Source organism: Balaenoptera physalus (genome assembly GCF_965194825.1).
Source record: "Balaenoptera physalus genome assembly, chromosome: 2".
NCBI classification, from domain to species: domain Eukaryota; kingdom Metazoa; phylum Chordata; class Mammalia; order Artiodactyla; family Balaenopteridae; genus Balaenoptera; species Balaenoptera physalus.
In genome coordinates this window covers 144,136,892-144,155,144 of record NC_138883.1, presented here as the reverse complement: position 1 = coordinate 144,155,144, position 18,253 = coordinate 144,136,892, and the positions used below count along the sequence as shown (strand labels likewise).

The following is an 18,253-nucleotide window of genomic DNA, read 5'->3' as shown; positions in this document are numbered from 1 at the left end:
CAAAGTCACTGGTTGGATGCAGATTATTCATATTTGTCTAGTTTTACTTTTTACAGTATTATTTTGTATACACACAAAACATATAGTGAAGGAACCTTTAAAATGAGAAACACACACACAAACACACACACACAGGAGAAAGCTCTGGCCTTTAGCAATTACAGCAGCTTTATTTACCTGATTCAGACAAAGAGGCTGGTGATCCTTTAGGGAGTTGAAGGCACTGGCAGTGGAAAAAAACCATGAGATCATCATCACATCGTCCCCTGAAGCTGTCTCAGGAGAAGTCACTGAAACCCGGAGAAAATCTAACCGGTAATTAATACGTGGGGCTCTCTGTATCCCTTAGGGACAGGAATGAAAACAAATGAATTAGCCCATCAGCACATGGAGACTGGTGAAAGATCTGAGCTGCACTTTTTGCACCCAAGTCAGCCCAGAGGTACCCCACTCAGCTTCGGGAGGCACAAACCTGACACTGAATGGGCACTGAGTATGTGCCCAGCCCAGTGATGTGTACTTTATGCAAATGCTTTCACTTAATCCTTCAAGGGGGCAGTCAAATCACATATTAGCAATTTTGATGAGGATGACTTGTCCTCGTTAACCTCCTCCCATGCCATCCTGTAACTCTTAAAATCTGAGGGGTATTATCCACAGCTCATCCCGTTTTCCAGTCTGACAGCACTGATAACAAGCTACTAAGATACAAATGTATCTCTGGCACGTGCGGGCCTCAGCTGTGTCACACCAGCTTAAGTCACTTCCTCTTAAGCCCTGGCATATCCTAATACAGCAGCCCTACTGACTGAGACCCATGGAGCTGGCCTGGCCCTCTCTCCCTCCATCTCCACAGGTCATGGGATCTCTGCTCCCATCCCTATTTCTCCCAAAAGCTGGTCCCAGTAGAGGTCAGTCAGACCTCTAGAAAGGAAGAGATATTTGCTCTCAAGGCAACCTTAGAGTCCAATGATAATCTACTACTTGAATCTAGTTGTTGATTTGGCTCCAAAATAATGTGATGTAGCAGGACCCAGGAAAATATCCATTTAGATATAATAGAATGTCACATCTGAATATATCTGAATTCTTAAGTATTAATCTAAAAATTAACATCATTAATTTCTACAAATGTCAAGAATATTTACTGCTGTTGGTCTTAATTCATTCTAAATTAAAAACTGGAGAATTTTAAAAGCATACCTAAGCTTATAAATAGAGGAAACATTCTCTGAGTGACTTATATAATTAGGTTTTTCACACAGAATTAGCCAAAGCCTAATGTATTTCAAAGTTCCCATCTATATATATATATCAAATATGCTTCTTTGGTTAAAACACAAGACATTGAAAGACAAAGCCCAAACAAGCTTTTCAGTGAATAGTTTATATATAATACCTCAATTTGTCTAACATTACCAGAGTAAGCGCTTTCACAAGTTAACATTTCCAGCTAATTGAAGTTATCCAACAAGCCACCTCAAGCTGGGAATATTTATTTCCTACATTTCTTAACAAGAATAAAAATTCCCGGGCTTCCCTGGTGGCGCAGTGGTTAGGAATCCGCCTGCCAGTGCAGGGGACACGGGTTTGAGCCCTGGTCCGGGAAGATCCCACGTGCCGCAGAGCAACTAAGCCCGTGTGCCACAACTACTGAGCCTGCGCTCTAGAAACTACAAGCCACAGATACTGAGCCTGCGCACCACAACTACTGAGCCTGCGCTCTAGAAACTGCAAGCCACAGATACTGAGCCTGCACGCCACAACTACTGAAGCCCACGCGCCTAGAGCCCGTGCTCTGCAACAAGATAAGCCACTGCAACGAGAAGCCCGCGCACCACAAGGAAGAGTAGCCTCCGCTCACCACAACTAGGGAAAGCCTGTGCGCAGCAACGAAGACCCAACGCAGCCAAAAAAATAAATAAAATAAAATAAATTAAAAAAAAGAATTATAGCCTTTAAAAAAAAAAAAGAATAAAAATTCCCTTTCACTATAAACAATAGTGCTAATTAAAAGAAGTCAAAGGCCCAGAGCATAGATTTCCATACACAGCCAAATCTCTGTTTAGGTTGAGTGAATCAAACAGAATACAAAGTCTAGGAAAATTTTTAAGGTGTTAAAAAACTGTGAAACAGGAATCTAGAAAAATGGTACAGATGAACCGGTTTGCAAGGCAGAAATAGAGACACAGATGTAGAGAACAAACGTATGGACACCAAGGGGGGAAAGTGGGGCGGGGGGTGGGGGGGAATGAATTGGGGAGATTGGGATTGACATGTATACACTAATACGTATAAAATAGATAACTAATAAGAACCTGCTGTATAAAAAACTAAAATTAAATTAAAAAAAACTGAAAGTGTAGTGCTTTCATTAGAGTTCAAAATCAGTGATATCAGTAATCTTCAGGGTCAAAGATCATTTCTTTCCTTTTTGGCATTCTAAACTTAAAACTGACATTTCATTACCCTTAATTCTGTCATAAAGTTCTATATTTTCCTTTAGGAGAATAAAATACAAAGGGAAAATTACATCCTTGTCTGTTGAGCATTATGTTGTAAGGAATGCAGCTTTGGAAACCAAAACCATGCTGGAGATCTTACTGGCTGTCTTTCTCCTACATAGTTTCAAGAACCTAAAAACTATTCTTAGAGCAGTGACACAAGGTTACTACACTCTGGATAACCTCAAACCCTTCTAGCACTCAAGGAAAAAAAAAAAAAGTTCTCTAAGTCTCTAGCAATCTGTCTCAAATGGATATTAATTTGATGTGTTCCATAATGAACACTCACCATTCTCAAGTCAGTGCCAATTTCCAAACAGCAAATGCCAGTAATTTTGGCTCAACTTTTATATAAACTTTCTTTCTTCCATATTTGTTTGTTTCTTTTTTTTTTTGGCCACACCACAGGATCTTAGCCTCCCAATCAGGGATTGAACCCAGGCCATAGCAGTGAAATTGCCGAGTCCTAATCACTTGGAACGCCAGGGAATTCCCCTCTTTCTTCCATGTTTGAAGTGTTTGTTATTTTCTGAAGGATATAATGTCTTATTCTTTTGCTAATTCATATAATAATTCACATAAGGAAACAATCGCAAATCTTTCATTCTCAAGCTGCCTACCTCATTTTCTCTGTTATTCTACATACTTTATATCAACACTATGCTTTACAATTTATCAAATCCTTCCCTCCCATTGATTAAACAAATGTTTATGCAGCACCAATTATGTACCACTGGGGTTTTAATGGTCACGAGCTTTAGTTTCTATTCTCAAGCTCTCATATGTTTGGTCACTTATTTTTATGATAACCCTGTGAGAGTGACAAGGGAAGGTGTTGTCCCCATTTTTGCAGGTGAGCAAATAAGCTCAAAGTTTAAGTGATTTTCTCAAGGTCAGATATCTTGGAGCCAGGATTCCTTATGCTCAATCTATATGCTATTACAACAGACTACCTATTTGAGATTAACTCCATTTGACATTTCTAATTCTTTCTTCTCCACTTTGAAATGATCCTGAAGTTGGTTTGATGTTCTTTTCTGTCTCTCCCACATGAAGCAGAAACCATGTCTTTACTTCTTCCTGGTTTTCAGCACACAGGGAGCAGTCTGATAATGATTGTTGCTTAAAAAAAAGAAAAACCACCACCACATACATTACTCATGCAGAATGCAGAAATAACTCATGTTAAAAGGAGGACTCTTCTCATATTTTCAAGTAGAGTTGATACTCAGACCATATGTACCCTACTGTTACAGTGTTAAAATATTTAAATACTGTTAGAAAATACTCTTCTTCTGAGCTTCCTGAGAGGCATCCCTCACTCCAACCCTGTCCCCTGGATCCAGATCTCTCTCTAATTAGTGTCAACAGCTGGCACAGCAGAGGGCCTCCAGGATCCTGCTCTAAAGTTGTGGTCAGCTATTGTCCCAACTGGTCAGTGGCTGTGCTTTATCAGTTGACAGATATTTTTAATAACCCATCTGCTTTCAGAGAAGATCTTAGGGTATAGTCAAACCATTCTTAACTCTCTGGGCTAAATATTCTGTAGTATCAAGACCTATCAATGTACCAGCACTGGCTTGTTACCTATTGATGTAATTACAAGGGTACATGGAAAACCCTTATCTTATTGTTAAAATTTTATTTACATCTGAGCGTGAGTACTTGGTTTATCAAATCCTTTCTAATAAAATAGTTACCTGAAAGAATGGCTCTTCAGGAAGCAGGGGTGGAGGGGAGAGTTGGATCCAGAGCATGTAGAAGTAGTACCTGGAGATGTCAACCTCAAGGGCCTAGAGTGGAGGGCTAAGAGAGAAGGCAGCAGAAGGCAGATTCAGGAAGTTGCCTTTTAATACCTTTGACCTATGACGAAACTTGTACTCTTTCTTAATATTATTCTTACACTAAATAAACCTTTTTCAACAGATAGGAGAACAGAGTAATAAAAAAATCAAAAAGCTCATCTCTAATGAATGCGCTAACTGCCAAAATTTGAGAGAGAATACTTACTTACAAGTATTTTATTTGAATAAAACCATTATAATGGCCATTAAAATGATGTGAAATACAATGATCACTCTGAAAGGAAGTTACAGCATCACTGGATTTACAGAAGAGGAAGCAGCAAAGGTGCACATTTGGAGGTGAACATAACATTGTAAAATCAACCCACATTAAATACCATAAAAGTAAATACAAAATGCAGCATTATTTACATATGATTGAAAAGGAAGGGAACATTGCAGAGTTAAACTTTTGTATAATGCGTGAATTTTGACCTGGGATGTTTAAGTTAGCAAAAAACCTTAGAGTTTGTATAAAATTACTGTGTGCCTTAATCCCACCTACCACTAGATCAAGACATTGAAACTGAGAATGATTCCTTCCTGATTTTACAGCTTTATTCTTGATATCCCTCTAAAAAGAAACCAAAACGATTGTGAAGATGATTCATACCTATAGAGTAATTACAAAGTACCACAGTCACATAATAACAAAAGCCAAATGAAATATACTATAACTGTTTTCCTTTCAACTACTACTATGTACAATACATCACAAGTAAGCATAGCTGTGCATTTAGGAGCTGATTGTACTACTTCTGTAAAATATTAGGAATGAGCACATCCGAGTACAGGGATACTTCCTTACCTTACAAAGTAAAAGCAAGCATTTTCTATGTAAAATTTTTATTTCTGTGTAAAACAAAGAACTCCTGAAAGTCAAACAAGGAAAAAATTCACAACATTCAAAGCACTATTAAGTCATGAAATAAAGAAGAATCTGAGGTAGAAGTCAAGCAATATAAGCCACAACCTTTTTAGGGGAGTCTTTATTGATATTTCCAGCAGCCATCATATCTCTCCAGTAAGATCTAATTTAAAAAATGTCTCAAGTTCCAAAAAATCAATCCACTCTCTACAATCAGATGTAAAACTATGACCAACAGAAAATACAACATAAACTTTTGTCATGTTAACAGAGTAAATGGTTTTACTAAAAGCTGCTGACATTTCTATCAGTAGTAGCCATAGGGAGGCCGTTGGTTGTAACCATAGTGTCCATATTGATGGGGGTAGTAAGATTCTTGTCTGTGCTGCGGGTAATTGTTACCCCAGGATCGTCCATGCCACTGATTGGATCGATTGTCACTTGGCCACCCCCGTCTGCTATCCCTACCCCTAAACTGTCTGTTATCTTGCAACCTACAACAACAAAACAAAAAGATTTTTATACTTCCCTTAAAAAAAAAAACACATGACAAATCTATCCTGGTGCATTTCATTTCTCAATCTAATACTCAGTATACAAAAGAGTAAAAAACATTTTTCTCTAAAGAATGTTACAGCACTAGTTATTCAAAACTCTCCTAAGATTCAGATCCAGTATTATACTGGATATATTCAATACTTTGCAGAGAAGAGTTAGACTACAACACCAAACCCCAAACAATAGGATGGTACTGAAACCTATTCAATTGTTCAAAAGCAGTATGGTAATATTCCTTTGATCTATTTTGAGGTATCAAATAGAAGTAATTTACATTGTATAAACTTCTTTCTAAAGTAAAACCAAAAACAGTATCTTCTTTATGGAATTTAATGCAAAAGTTCTGTAAAAGACTCTAGGTTTTTAAAGCATATTTGCAGAGAAAATAAAATATTACTCCAGACAAAGAATATTTTTTTAAAAAACATTATAACACACACACAATTGCATAGGAAGGGAAAAAAAATATGGTGCTGACAAAATATTAAAAGCAAATATTTACCAGGCACTTACTGTGTGCCAAGCAGTTACTAGGCACTCGGTATACCACACTGCACAAAAACACTGATTCCTGCCCTCACTGGCCTTGTGGGCTAGCAGATTCAAGCTATCCTCTCCCAGATCAGCCATTGGCATTTACTGTTCTGAAGTAATACATACCGATTGCCTCTATTTCTTTGGTTTCCACCAGCTCTGCTATTCCATTCCTCAACAATTGGAGGGGACTCAGGAGGGCGTTTCAGGTATTCCTGGTACTCTTTGTCATCTTCTGTGAATCTACTGGCAAACATCTCTTCAAAATTTGGAACAGCTTCAGAAGTGTCAGTCATTCTGAAATTCTGTACAGTTTTTAATATGTTTCTTTTAGAATTTTTTTAAGTAACACTATCTTCACCAGATAGTGGAAAAACAAGAAGTAAATACTTTTAGGCAGGGTATTCATAAAAGTCCTTGTGTACTTTTAAACCTAAGATAGACTAGATTCAATTCAGTACTTCTTGATTACTATAGTACAGGCATTGTGCTAACTAGGAGCCTGGGATACAAAGATGAACAATGTATCATGAACCCTGCCCACAAAGAGCTCTCAGTCTAGCAGAAAAGACAGATATGGTGTAAATATAAAGGGAGGAGCAGCAAATGTCAAGAAATGAAGCTGTAAAAGTGGACAGGGGTCAAACTGTGAATAACTCTGTATTCAATGCAAACAACTTTGCCCTTTTTCTGGTAGGCAGTGGGGAGTCATAGGTGGTTTAAGCAGGAAAGTCTCAAGAGCAAATTTACTATTTAGAAGGATCACTTTTCTAACAGGTAGCGAACAGATTAGTGAGTTTAAAGGCAGATTACTGCAATAATATAGGGGACATGCTGAGGGTTTAATCTGAGGCACTGACTGTGGGATTAGTTTTAAAAGAATTCCAGGAGAAATCAGTCACTGAGTAGATGCTGTGAGGAGAGAAGGGAATAAAGGATAACTCCTAGGTTTCTGGCCAAATAATTGGACAGGTTATGGTGTCATGGGAACTACAGAAGGGTGGGCGAAGATCCACACTGAGTTGAACTTAGCTATGGTATGTACATCCACGTGGAGGGTCTGGGATTGAGAACTGGGTGGAAGATGAACATGGGAGACACTGATTTTGTTGGTGGATAATGTGGTAAGAATGAATGAGACTCCTCAGGAAGGCAATGGGATAAGAAAGAGTATCAAGAAACAGAATTCTGGAGAACATCAACATATAAAGAAGTTAAAGAAGGGATTAAGAGGAGACCACACACAGATGAGAGAAGAACCAAAAGAGATTATCATAGAAAGCAAGAGAATAAAGAGTGAAAGGTCATCAGTGTTAAATCGTAAAGTAATAGGAAGAACCAAGAAGAGAAAATTAATTGGATTTAGCCATTAGAAGGTGATTAGAGTAGCAGGGATTAAAACAGGACTACAATTAATTAAGAAATAACTGGAAGGTAAGGAAGTAGAAATCTACACTGATTAAAGACCAAGCTTTCAAGAGGCTTGGCTGGAAACAAGAGACAAAACACAAAGGGCAGTAGCTAAGGGGTTACTGGAAGGTTATCTCTTTTTTTCCCCAGGCTACAACACCTGAAGTTGTTTGTAGGAAAATAAAAGAGCCAATAAAGAGAAAGACTGTAAATACAGTAAAGACATGAAATCAGAAAGGCAAATAAAAAGGCCTTAAACACACAGCTACTAAAGTCTAGGGTAACTACTTTATAATGGTATTCAATATATTCTTATTCCAGGTTCTGTGACATATGAAAAAACGACTATAAATATTATCTAATGGCTATGAAAACTGAAATTTGTATCAGCTGGGTTTTCCAGGGCAATTATGGATTCACTTTTGAAGCAGTATTTCTTCACCCAAATTTTCAGATAGCCCTCTACCTCTGAGAAAAGATTTGACTTAGGCTGCAGCAGCCTAATCCTTGAGAAACCAGGGGACAAAGAGTTCACTTCTTTTCATCTTCACCCAAGACCTGGAAGCCAGCCCTAGCAGTATTTTGAAGGTAGCCCCCAATTCCCAGTCCTTCCTTGATGTAGTCCCATCCCCTCCTTTCCTCACCTAAACCCCATCTTTCTGTTCTCTGCCTCAAGACCACTAAAATCTGTTCTACGATTTGGGGCATATGTGACATCATGCTAAAACTTTAAAACCAAATCTCCCTTATCTGAGGTCCTAAAATTATTTTTCTTCCTGTATTACTTCAGTTTATAATGAAAAGTTTTTGTCAAAGAGATGTGATACTGAAAGACAGCTTTTCCATTAGTTTTTCTTTCCTCCAAATCCCTCAAAACATATGCAAATATTTATAATACTACCTTTGTCCCAACAAAATTAAAGATTATTATTTGGATGCAAGAAACAATATCTACATGTCTTACCTTCCAGGCCTCTGCTCTCTTACAGTATGTCTTATTGAATACCAATGTGTCTGGGATTGGCAAACAGATGTCAAATTCTCAAATCCAGGGTATGGTTTAAAATAAATTCAGCAAATTAAAGGCGTGCCTTGATTTCTATAGGAATCACAGAAATCACCAGAAAGATGGCCCATACCTAACCAGGGGGGCAGTAAAAATCATAAGCCAAGGCAAATGTGCTATTCTATTCTTATGTTCTTCCAGGATCCCCCTCCCACACATAAACGAATGTGTATCATCTTTATAATTACTGGTGAGAATGAAATTTAAATAGAATTTTAACTGATCCAAGCTTTACTTACCCCAGGGATTTGAGGCAGCTGTACTGTTAAATGTTTAGATTGTTTAGATCTATGGGAAGAAAAACAAAACAAAACAAAATTTGACTCCCTTGAAAGAAACCCTCAAAAGGTGTGTGTCATGGGGACAGGAACCATAAAGGTTAATGAAGTGGCAGGATTAAAAGTGCTCTAAAGACTTGCAACGCTAATTCCAAAGAGGGAATTGGAGCTTAAAGTGCCACCGGAGAGCTAGAAGATGCCACTCACAACCAATGAGCTAGTTCGAGCATGAATAACAACTTCACAAAGTATGTTCTTTCCTGTTGGAAAACACAGGGTACAGCCTTTCAGATATGTACTCGAAGACTACTAGTTTCTTGACCCTAAATAAAACCACACAGAACTTTCGCTGCGGGCCACTAACCTTGGAAATGACTACCCAGAATGGGGTTTCGCTGCCCTGGGAGATGAACCCAGAGAACTAACCGACGAAGACACGGACTGAGAACCACTGCTTTTTTCAGTCCTCTCTCACAGCACACCAGCGCCTGTCTATCGAGGCTTTGACTGATGCGCTCCTTCTGAAGCACCTCGGCCCCAGGTGCGAGGGAAACTGGAGGCCGCGAGGAGTAAGCGGCTTCCGGTCTCGCCAAAGAGTCTAGTCTCGGAACGGCAGAGCCGGAGGACACCTCGCCGGCCACTCAGCTCGGCCCGCCCGGCTCCCTCCTCCCCGCGGCCCCGAATGAGCGACCCCCCTACCCCGCCCCGCCCAGGGCTGTATCTATCCCGCTCGGGCCGCACTCCGCCAGCCGGACGCTCACGGAAACCTACCTCCGGCCCAGAACACCGTCACAGGACCTCCGGACCCCTTCAGCTCTCCAAGGTAACAGGACCACTTTAGCCAGACTCCGACCACCGCCTGACTTCCGCTTCCGGCGCGCTAAGGCCGAGGCGGGCCTGTGAAGTCTCGCGGTATCTTCGGCGCACCGTGTGTATTTTTCCCAATTCTTCCAACTCTGGTGGCTCGCCTGGAGTTCCACGAGGGTGGTGGGTTGGCGGGCTAAAGGTGATGGTGCCCACCGTGCGCTTTCAGTCTGCCTGGTGGCTGTGCCCCAAGGGATTAAAAAGACTTCTCCGAGAGACTTTTCCAAGGTCACAAAATTGATCAGTGGCAGAGCTAGAACTATAACCTTCAGGCATTCTTCATTTACTTTGAATTAAATTAATTCATTAATTTTTTGAATATCTTTTAGATGCCAGGTACTGTTCTAGGCCATGAAAACATCAATGAATAAGAATAAAAGCCCTGCCCTCACGGAGCTTATATTCTAGTGGAGGAGATAGACAATTAAAAAGAGTGAATAGGTATGTGCTATGAAGAGTAATTAAGCAGAGTAAGAGCACAGAGGGTAACAGGCTGCTGCTTTGGAAAGCATGGTCAGGGAATGTGTGCATCATAGTTTTCATCTCAGCCCATTTCCTTATATGGTGGAGTCCCTCACTCTTCCCTCCTGTCAGGAATGTAAAAATTGAATACTTTATTTATTTTTAACATCCATACCCTTCATAAGGGAGTAAAAGAATATCTCTCATTTCTGGGACAAGGCAGATTTGCTGAGTTTATAGTTTCCTAGACTGTGCCCAGTGGCACAATTGAACTTCTGTGCCTATAGCTCGAGTTGGAATTACAGACTCCCAAATGTTCTTTTGTCTTAATATTGTGTTATTCAAACCATCTCCCCCTTTTCACCCCACCCATCCCACTCCATTCACAAACACACCATCTTTCACAAGCAAAGCACATGAACTCAATAAGTAAGTTCCTAAAGGAGAATTGAAAAGTGACAACCTTCCACTCACTTTTTCTGATCTGGGCAAATCTCAGCATGTTTCCCTGCCCTGATTTTATCTTCTGCAAAATGGGAATAATAATCTGTGCTACTTCTCTGCTTCATAAGGTTATTGTAAGAATTAATTATTGCATATATAAAACACTTAAGGCTCAAGTGAAGAAAGATGCTATGTAAATTCTAACAATAATTAGAGTTGTTATATGTTACATAAATGTTTAATCTCCAAGAAGAAAAAATTTCAAGTTATATGAGGCATTGGTTTAGATTCACATCTGTACTCTTGTGGCTTTAATTACATAAAATTGTTTTGATCAGGGATTACAAACCTTAATCTAGTCCTCCACCTCAGTGTCATCCTCCCACATAAGGAGTCTTTGTGTAGGGGCCTTTTTTCAGGAGACCACAGAAAGCAAGCCAGCGCTCGTTGCAAGTTTGTTTACTACCTGAGTATTTCTATTTACCGTAGAAGTCAGTTGCTATTGTTAAAGAAATCACAGAAGAAGGAAAGATAAGCAATCTTGGGGATGAAAAAACTATGAATTGGTCTTAATAGGTTGTACTAAAGTCTTTTCCAATTCTAAAATGTGTGATTGTGATATGAAGGTGTTTTCTCGCCTTTTTCCTAATGTTATATAAATAAGAGCACAAACAATGTTTTCTGACTGGATTTAATTTGGACTCGAGTTGCAAAATATCTGCCTATTTCTATTCCATTTGACAGGCCCATCAAGGGCTAAATGATGGCTCTAATCTTTATTATCCTTCCTTTGCTTTTTTTTTTTTTAATTTATTTATTTATTTTTGGCTGTGTTGGGTCTTCGTTTCTATGCGAGGGCTTTCACTAGGTGCGGCGAGCGGGGGCCACTCTTCATCGCGGTGCGCAGGCCTCTCACTGTCGCGGCCTCTCTTGTTGCGGAGCACAGGCTCCAGACGCGCAGGCTCAGTGGTTGTGGCTCACGGGCCCAGTTGCTCCGCGGCATGTGGGATCTTCCCAGACCAGGGCTCGAACCCGTGTCCCCTGCATTGGTAGGCAGATTCTCAACCACTGCGCCACCAGGGAAGCCCTTCCTGTGCTTTTTTGGTGACTGTTTTCTCTGTATGCTCCATTGGGTTCCTCTAGTCAACTACTTTAGTGTCTTGGTCCTATCCACCTCTTCCTCAGATATGTGTGTTACCCTCAGAAGGGACCTTGGAAATGTGTGGAGAGGCCAAGAGACTTGTCCAGAGATTACTCTCAACCACTCCTTCCCCCATTAACACCATACTGTCTCCTCCAGGGGCTTTTCCAGAATACTTTTCAGTGAAGTGATAACCACAGTTTTTGAGTGTTAGACGCATTTTCTAAGCACTGGAAAGTGGCATGAGTAAGTCAGGATCCCTGTCCGAGGGTGAACTTCTGCTCTCTTACCCATTTTAAGAGGGTGAGTCTTCTCCCAGGCCCCAATCCTGGGTTTTGGCAGGCTTACTGTCCTTGGTGACAGGTAGCTTATTCTGCCCTTTTGGAAGCCAGCCTTGCCTAGTAATCTTTCAAAAGAAAGGTACAAAAAGCCCCATTTTAAAACAGATGTTCAGGGCTTCCCTGGTGGCGCAGTGGTTGAGAATCTGCCTGCCAATGCAGGGGACACGGGTTCAAGCCCTGGTCTGGGAGGATCCCACATGCTGCGCAGCGGCTGGGCCCGTGAGCCACAACTACTGAGCCTGCGCGTCTGGAGCCTGTGCTCCGCAACAAGAGAGTCTGCGATAGTGAGAGGCCCACGCACCATGATGAAGAGTGGCCCCCGCTTGCCACAACTAGAGAAAGCCCTCGCACAGAAACGAAGACCCAACACAGCCATAAATAAATAAATAAATATTTAAAACAGATGTTCAAGTGATGCAGGTATCTTCAAAACAAATGAGTAAAATCTAGGGAGTAGAAAGAGCACCAGGCAAGGAGTCAAGAAACTGGAATTAAAATCTTACTCCCTGTGGGTTATCCTGCAGGTCACCACCTCTCTGGACCTTAGTTTTCTCACTTTCTTATTTTGCAGATGAAATTGGAGCTTCAGCATCGGTTCCCTTGATTTCCCAATCTCACACCTACAGTGTGACCTCCTTCTGCCCCCTTGACCTTTTGTCTTCCAGTCTCTTGCCGCTGTGTCTCTGGTCAGTGCCCCCTCTGCTCTTCTGGACACATCACCCCTGCAGTTATTCCTTCTCTCTTCTCTGTTTTCAACTCTCCCTCTTTGATGGCTCCTCCCACCCCCACACCCACCACACTGTGTAAACTTGCTCAAGTTTCTCCAGTCTCAAAACAAAACTGACACCCTGCCCTCAGTCCTGTGTCCGCCTCTGAATATCTCAGATCTCCTTTCCCCTCCTGGGGAGTGTCTTACAAAGAGTGCCCACAGCTGCGGTATTCTACCTCCCCCTCTTTTCTATTCACCGCAGTCAGGTTTCTGCCCACAGACACGCCACTGAAACCACTCTGACAAAGTTCCCTAGGACAGAGTTGACCTAGGGCCAAATTCAACTACTGTCCATCTAAAATCTTCAGTTTATTTAGTATCTGTGCAGCATTTGACACTTTTATCTCCTCCCTCCCTTAAACCTTCTTCTCACTTTGTTTCCAGATTTCTCATGATTCTTTTCTGCCCTGGATTGCTGTTTGTTCTCTATCTCCCTGGCTGACTTCTCATTCCCCTGCCCATGGCCCTGTCCCTACTCTCCTTGTGTTGCCTATGCAGACTCAGTCTTTTTATGGCTTCAGCTTCCTGCTCTGTGCTGATGACTCAACAGTAGATACCTCTAGCCATCCATCCTATCTGAGCTCCTGCATGCTAGATATTTGTATCTGGATGTCCAACAGGCATCTCCAGCACATATCTAAATGTGAGTTCATCTTTCTTCCTGAACCTGTCCATCTGCCTCTATCTCTATTTTTGGACAATGATTCTTCCCAGTTACCCACATCGGAAACCTGGCAGTCATGCTGGACTCCTCCCTCTCTCTTATCCTACCCACCCGGTCCCTCCCCAAGTCCTGTGGACTTCAGCTCCTGACCGTCTCTTCTGTTTGTTCACTCTTCCTTTCTTCCACCACTCTCTTAGTTCTGACCCTCATCACTCCTCATACAGACCACGGTGCTAGCCTCTAACTGGTCCCTGTATGCAGCTCTGCTCCCCTCCAGACCCTTCTCCACCCCGTTAGTAGAGTGCTCCATTACTACCCTGAAACGTACAGGAAAGAACTGATGATAATAATGTAGCCGATTCTTGTGTATCTACCAACCAGCCCAGAGAAGGCTCTTTCTAAAACACAAACTGATTCCATTTATCCCTTGATCTGTCCACTTTTCAGTGGTTCCTAGGATGCACTCTAAGCTCCTTGGCATGGAATACAGCCTGTTAAGATTTAGTTCTGTACTATCTGTTCAACCGCATCTCCTGCCACTCCCCCTAAGTGAACTAAATGCACAGCCATATCAAACTGTTTACTTAAAGTTTCTGGAATACTTCATGCTGTGTTGTACACGTGTTGTTCCTTCTGTTTGAAGTGCCCTCACCACTCTGGACTACCTGGTAAACCTTAGCCTATTACATCATCTTCAGGCGGTCGTCCATATACACCCCCCACCTCTAAGTGGACCTCATTATTTCTTCTTTTTTATCTTTAACATATGTAGTCAATGCATTTATCACAATGTATTGTAATTTGTTTACATGCACTTAAATTATAAACTCCTTGAGAGTAAGGCTGTATCTTTCACATCTTTAGCAATTAGTGTAGAGTCTGGCAACGCGATACATAATTGGTGTTCAGTAAATGTATATTGATCTGGCTCCTACCTTCCTCTCCAGTTCTATATTTGACTAATCTTTTCCCACTTCCTCCCCTCTCAGTACACACTCTACCTAGATAAAGACTCAGCTCACCTCCTGTGCATAGCACGTGTTCCCCAGACACCCCTTTATCATGGCACCTGCATCACTTTATTGAGTCTATCTGTTTTCATGTCCATCTTCCCTACTAGAGTATAAGTGCCAGGAGTCTGCCTCGCCAACACCTAGCACTGAGGCTGTCACACACGAGGCAGTGGAGAAGCATTGTGAACATATGAATGAAGGAGTTAGACTTGCTGATTTTTAAGTTCTCCTTCAACTCCAAACCTATATGATTTGAGGTTTCAAAAACTGTGACATAATCTCAGAGCTTTCTCCCAGCAGATGGTCAGAACAGTTGAAACATCAATTCAAACAGTTGGCAAATATAAAGGTAAACATTTAAGAAAGTGAGCCGGAATGAAGGTGAATCCTCCAAAAGGAACAGGAACATTGGCAAAACAGTGCATCCGTGTAGTAACAGACACCCCCTTTGCATCTGATGGTGGGTTCCATATGGTCCCCTCAAGGCATATGACACATATGCCTTGAGAGCTTCTCAGGAGGGTGGTTGACAACCTCCCTATGACTAAACCCCCACTACTAGAAAGGAGCTGAAAGCACATTATTTCTCTGCAGCAAAACTTATTTTTTTTCTTCAGCATGTTCTTTTAATTTGCTCATTTTTGTAAACTAAACACCAAGTTTAGTCATTTATTTACTATTTTGTTTCTGTTCAGATAGAATTCTAGGAAAAAACCCTAATCTAAAGACTCTTAGGATTTCTGACTTATTTTTTTACTCCACAAGCATTTTTCAATATCCAATATATTTCTAGGCTCAGTGTTGGGGGGAGTGGAGAGATTTCAAAAAACGTGCAACACAAATCTTAAGATCTAATTGAAGAGTCAAGCAGAAGACAGTTATGATGTAGCATATGCATAATGTAAAATAGTGCATGGTAACCTAATGGAGTGCAGGAAAAAGTAATTCAGACTGGATAACTAAGTACAGAGAGGCTTCAAAGTGAGGAAAATATCAGCTCAAAGTGAAATTAACCAGGAGAAATTTACTGAAGGAGGTGAATCTCCAATAACACATATCCACACACAAAATAATGGATTGCCGGCAGTAGGACCTGTGGGTAATCTGGATTTGGGGGTACAGAGGATGGAGACTGGCCATTCTTCTGTTGAATGCTCTTCAGAGAAAGACTCGGAAGATGCTGCATTTCCCTTCAGGCCACCTCGCAGGGCTCTTTACTACTGCTCTCTCCCAAGTCCCTTCAGGGACCCCCTGTGTAATATCTTCCCTGTCATATTTGGACTATGAGTTGAGATCCCAGCTCACTTGGGGAAATGCATGTCTCTCTTCGGGTTTCTGCATATTCCAGTTAGACACTGTTGAAGATTGACTCTCCTTTCCCCATGGCAGGTATGAGTCAGGCCCCCTCCCACAGGTGGGTGAGATCTCTACAGAAATCTTCAGCATTTTCAGGTGCGAAGGGTATTGGCTGTAGATGCAGGCCAACCCGAGTGATTTTAGCCAAGATAGAGGTTCAGTTTCCTAATTTCTAAAATGAGATTATAATGATTACTTCTACCACCACAATATAAGAATTAACAAATGTTAGTTCCCCCTCTCGTTCCTCACTGTTTTCCAGACCAAAGTAGAACCCTCTTGATTTGGCTGTTTTGAACAGTAGGGAGGGGTTCTGATGCAAACATTTCACAGTAGTCCTGTGAAAACAGCAATGTCAAAATGTGGACATTACTACTATTACTATTTATTGAGCATTACTACATGCCAGGCACTGGGCAATGCTTTATATTACCTCATTTTTTCCTCACGATAACACACCTAGGTAGGTATTATCTCTTTTTAAAACAAACCTTAGAGATGACAGGTAATTTATCCAAGGTTACACAAGCAAGCAGGAGAAATGAGATTTGAACTGACTCCTTTCTATAGAAGGGACACCAAAGAACCTGACGAACAACATATTTGAGCTGGAGTTTTGAGATAAACCTGTATGACAGGCTAGTCAAGATTACCCTCTGTGGTGAGAGAGTAGAATGCAAATGTTCTGTGGCATTGATTGAAGCAAGATCCATTTGCTTTCATATTAGACACTGCTGGAACCAGAACTTGGAGTCTGTCAGGGTTGAAGTGACAGCTGAGACTCAGCTCACAGTTACATTTACTTTGGCTTATTCCTGAAGCAGAGAAACAGTGCAAGCAATATAAATGAGGCAGCAGGCTCCCTGATGCCTGCCTCTTTTGTATCCAGTGGAGGTGTACCCAAAGTCTGGTGTATTTTGAGAGCCCACACAAAGTGAGATGTCCACAGGTGCAAAGCATAAAAAACTATGGGTGTAGTGCTTAGCACCCAGAAACAAACTGTGCCTCCATCTAAAGCAATCATTCTGCTACTCAAGAGAAGGTGACATCATCATAGGCCTTGAAATTCCTGTTGTGTGTGCCAGAATTTGGAGCAGGCTCCCTTTCCCTACACCTATACTGCAAGGCCTAAGAATTTTCCATTTATGTCCACTTGGGTACTTTCCATAGGCAGGCCTGGCTATGGCCTACTACAGACACACAGCACAAAATTATATTCTATTGTAAAAATTGCAGAATGCAATTTGTATCCTTACCCAGAGGGCCACCCTGCTTTCAAGTAGAGGCGTAAGAGTTCGTGGATGGTTACGGCCAAAATTTTGTGCGGAAAAGAAGCTGAAATAGAGACAGAAAACAGATAAGTGATTGCCTGAGGTTTGGTGTGGGAAAGGGATTGACAACAAATGAGCATGAAGGATCATTTGGGGGTTATGGAAATACTGTAAAATTGGATTGTGGTGATGGTTGCTCGATAAATTTGCTAAAAATCATGAATTGCACACTCACAATAGGTGAATTTTATGGTATGTAAATTATGTGAGAGAGGGAGGGAAAAAAAAAAAACAGCAGCTCTGAACCTGCTTGAATATATGGCTAGAACTTCCATGAAGTCCCAGGGTAACTGGCCATGGAGCACAGAAGAGAAGATTTTGGCCTAGAAAATGTTAAAGGCAGTAGTTAATAGTTAAAATCTCTGTGTCCAAACATCTAACTTTGAGTATCTGCCTTCCTGATGTACCCCTTGGAAAGGTGACCATCGTAATATTAATAATGGCTGTGCAGAAACAGCTGGTTCTCTCTCACCCTCATATCTGTTCTCTTTTTCTTCCACAGTAGAGAGAGGGTTTTGAGGCACTGGTCCAGAGCGGGACTGACTTTAGCAGAGTCAAAGTTTAATAGCAAGAGCCATCATTTTTTTGCTTCCAGGAATTCTTTAAAATCTATTTGAATTTTAAAATAAATTCCCCACAGTAAGTTGTTGCATTTAAAATGTCAGGTTAAGGCTGGCTAGCCCCCCAGCCACTGGCTAGGGGCTCTCAGTGCCAGAATTAGTAAAATTTATTTGAAAATGGTGTCAAAGTAAGAAAATGGTACCCTTAGTGGCTCTGCCTTCCCAACAGCCTCTATCCATTTCTCT

The 18,253-nt window shown here is 41.2% G+C and overlaps 1 protein-coding gene across 5 annotated transcripts; it reads right to left on the bottom strand.

The window, feature by feature from the left end:
• Nucleotides 1-4,495: 4,495 nt before the first annotated feature.
• Nucleotides 4,496-9,961, bottom strand: RAMAC (RNA guanine-7 methyltransferase activating subunit). Of its 5 annotated transcripts, none has more exons than XM_082448915.1 (4): nucleotides 9,834-9,961; nucleotides 9,024-9,072; nucleotides 6,435-6,613; nucleotides 4,496-5,710 (listed from the first exon to the last, which is right to left on the bottom strand). In XM_082448915.1, the coding sequence occupies exons 3-4, from the start codon at nucleotides 6,602-6,604 to the stop codon at nucleotides 5,524-5,526; spliced, it is 357 nt and encodes a 118-aa protein (XP_082305041.1). In that variant the 5' UTR covers nucleotides 6,605-6,613; nucleotides 9,024-9,072; nucleotides 9,834-9,961; the 3' UTR covers nucleotides 4,496-5,523. The 5 variants fall into 5 exon arrangements, with proteins under 5 accessions (XP_082305041.1, XP_082305040.1, XP_082305039.1 ...); XM_082448914.1 differs by lacking the exon at nucleotides 9,024-9,072 and adding an exon at nucleotides 9,270-9,322 and having other exon boundaries at nucleotides 9,834-9,914; XM_082448913.1 differs by lacking the exon at nucleotides 9,834-9,961 and adding an exon at nucleotides 8,683-8,817 and having other exon boundaries at nucleotides 9,024-9,046.
• Nucleotides 9,962-18,253: the final 8,292 nt, after the last annotated feature.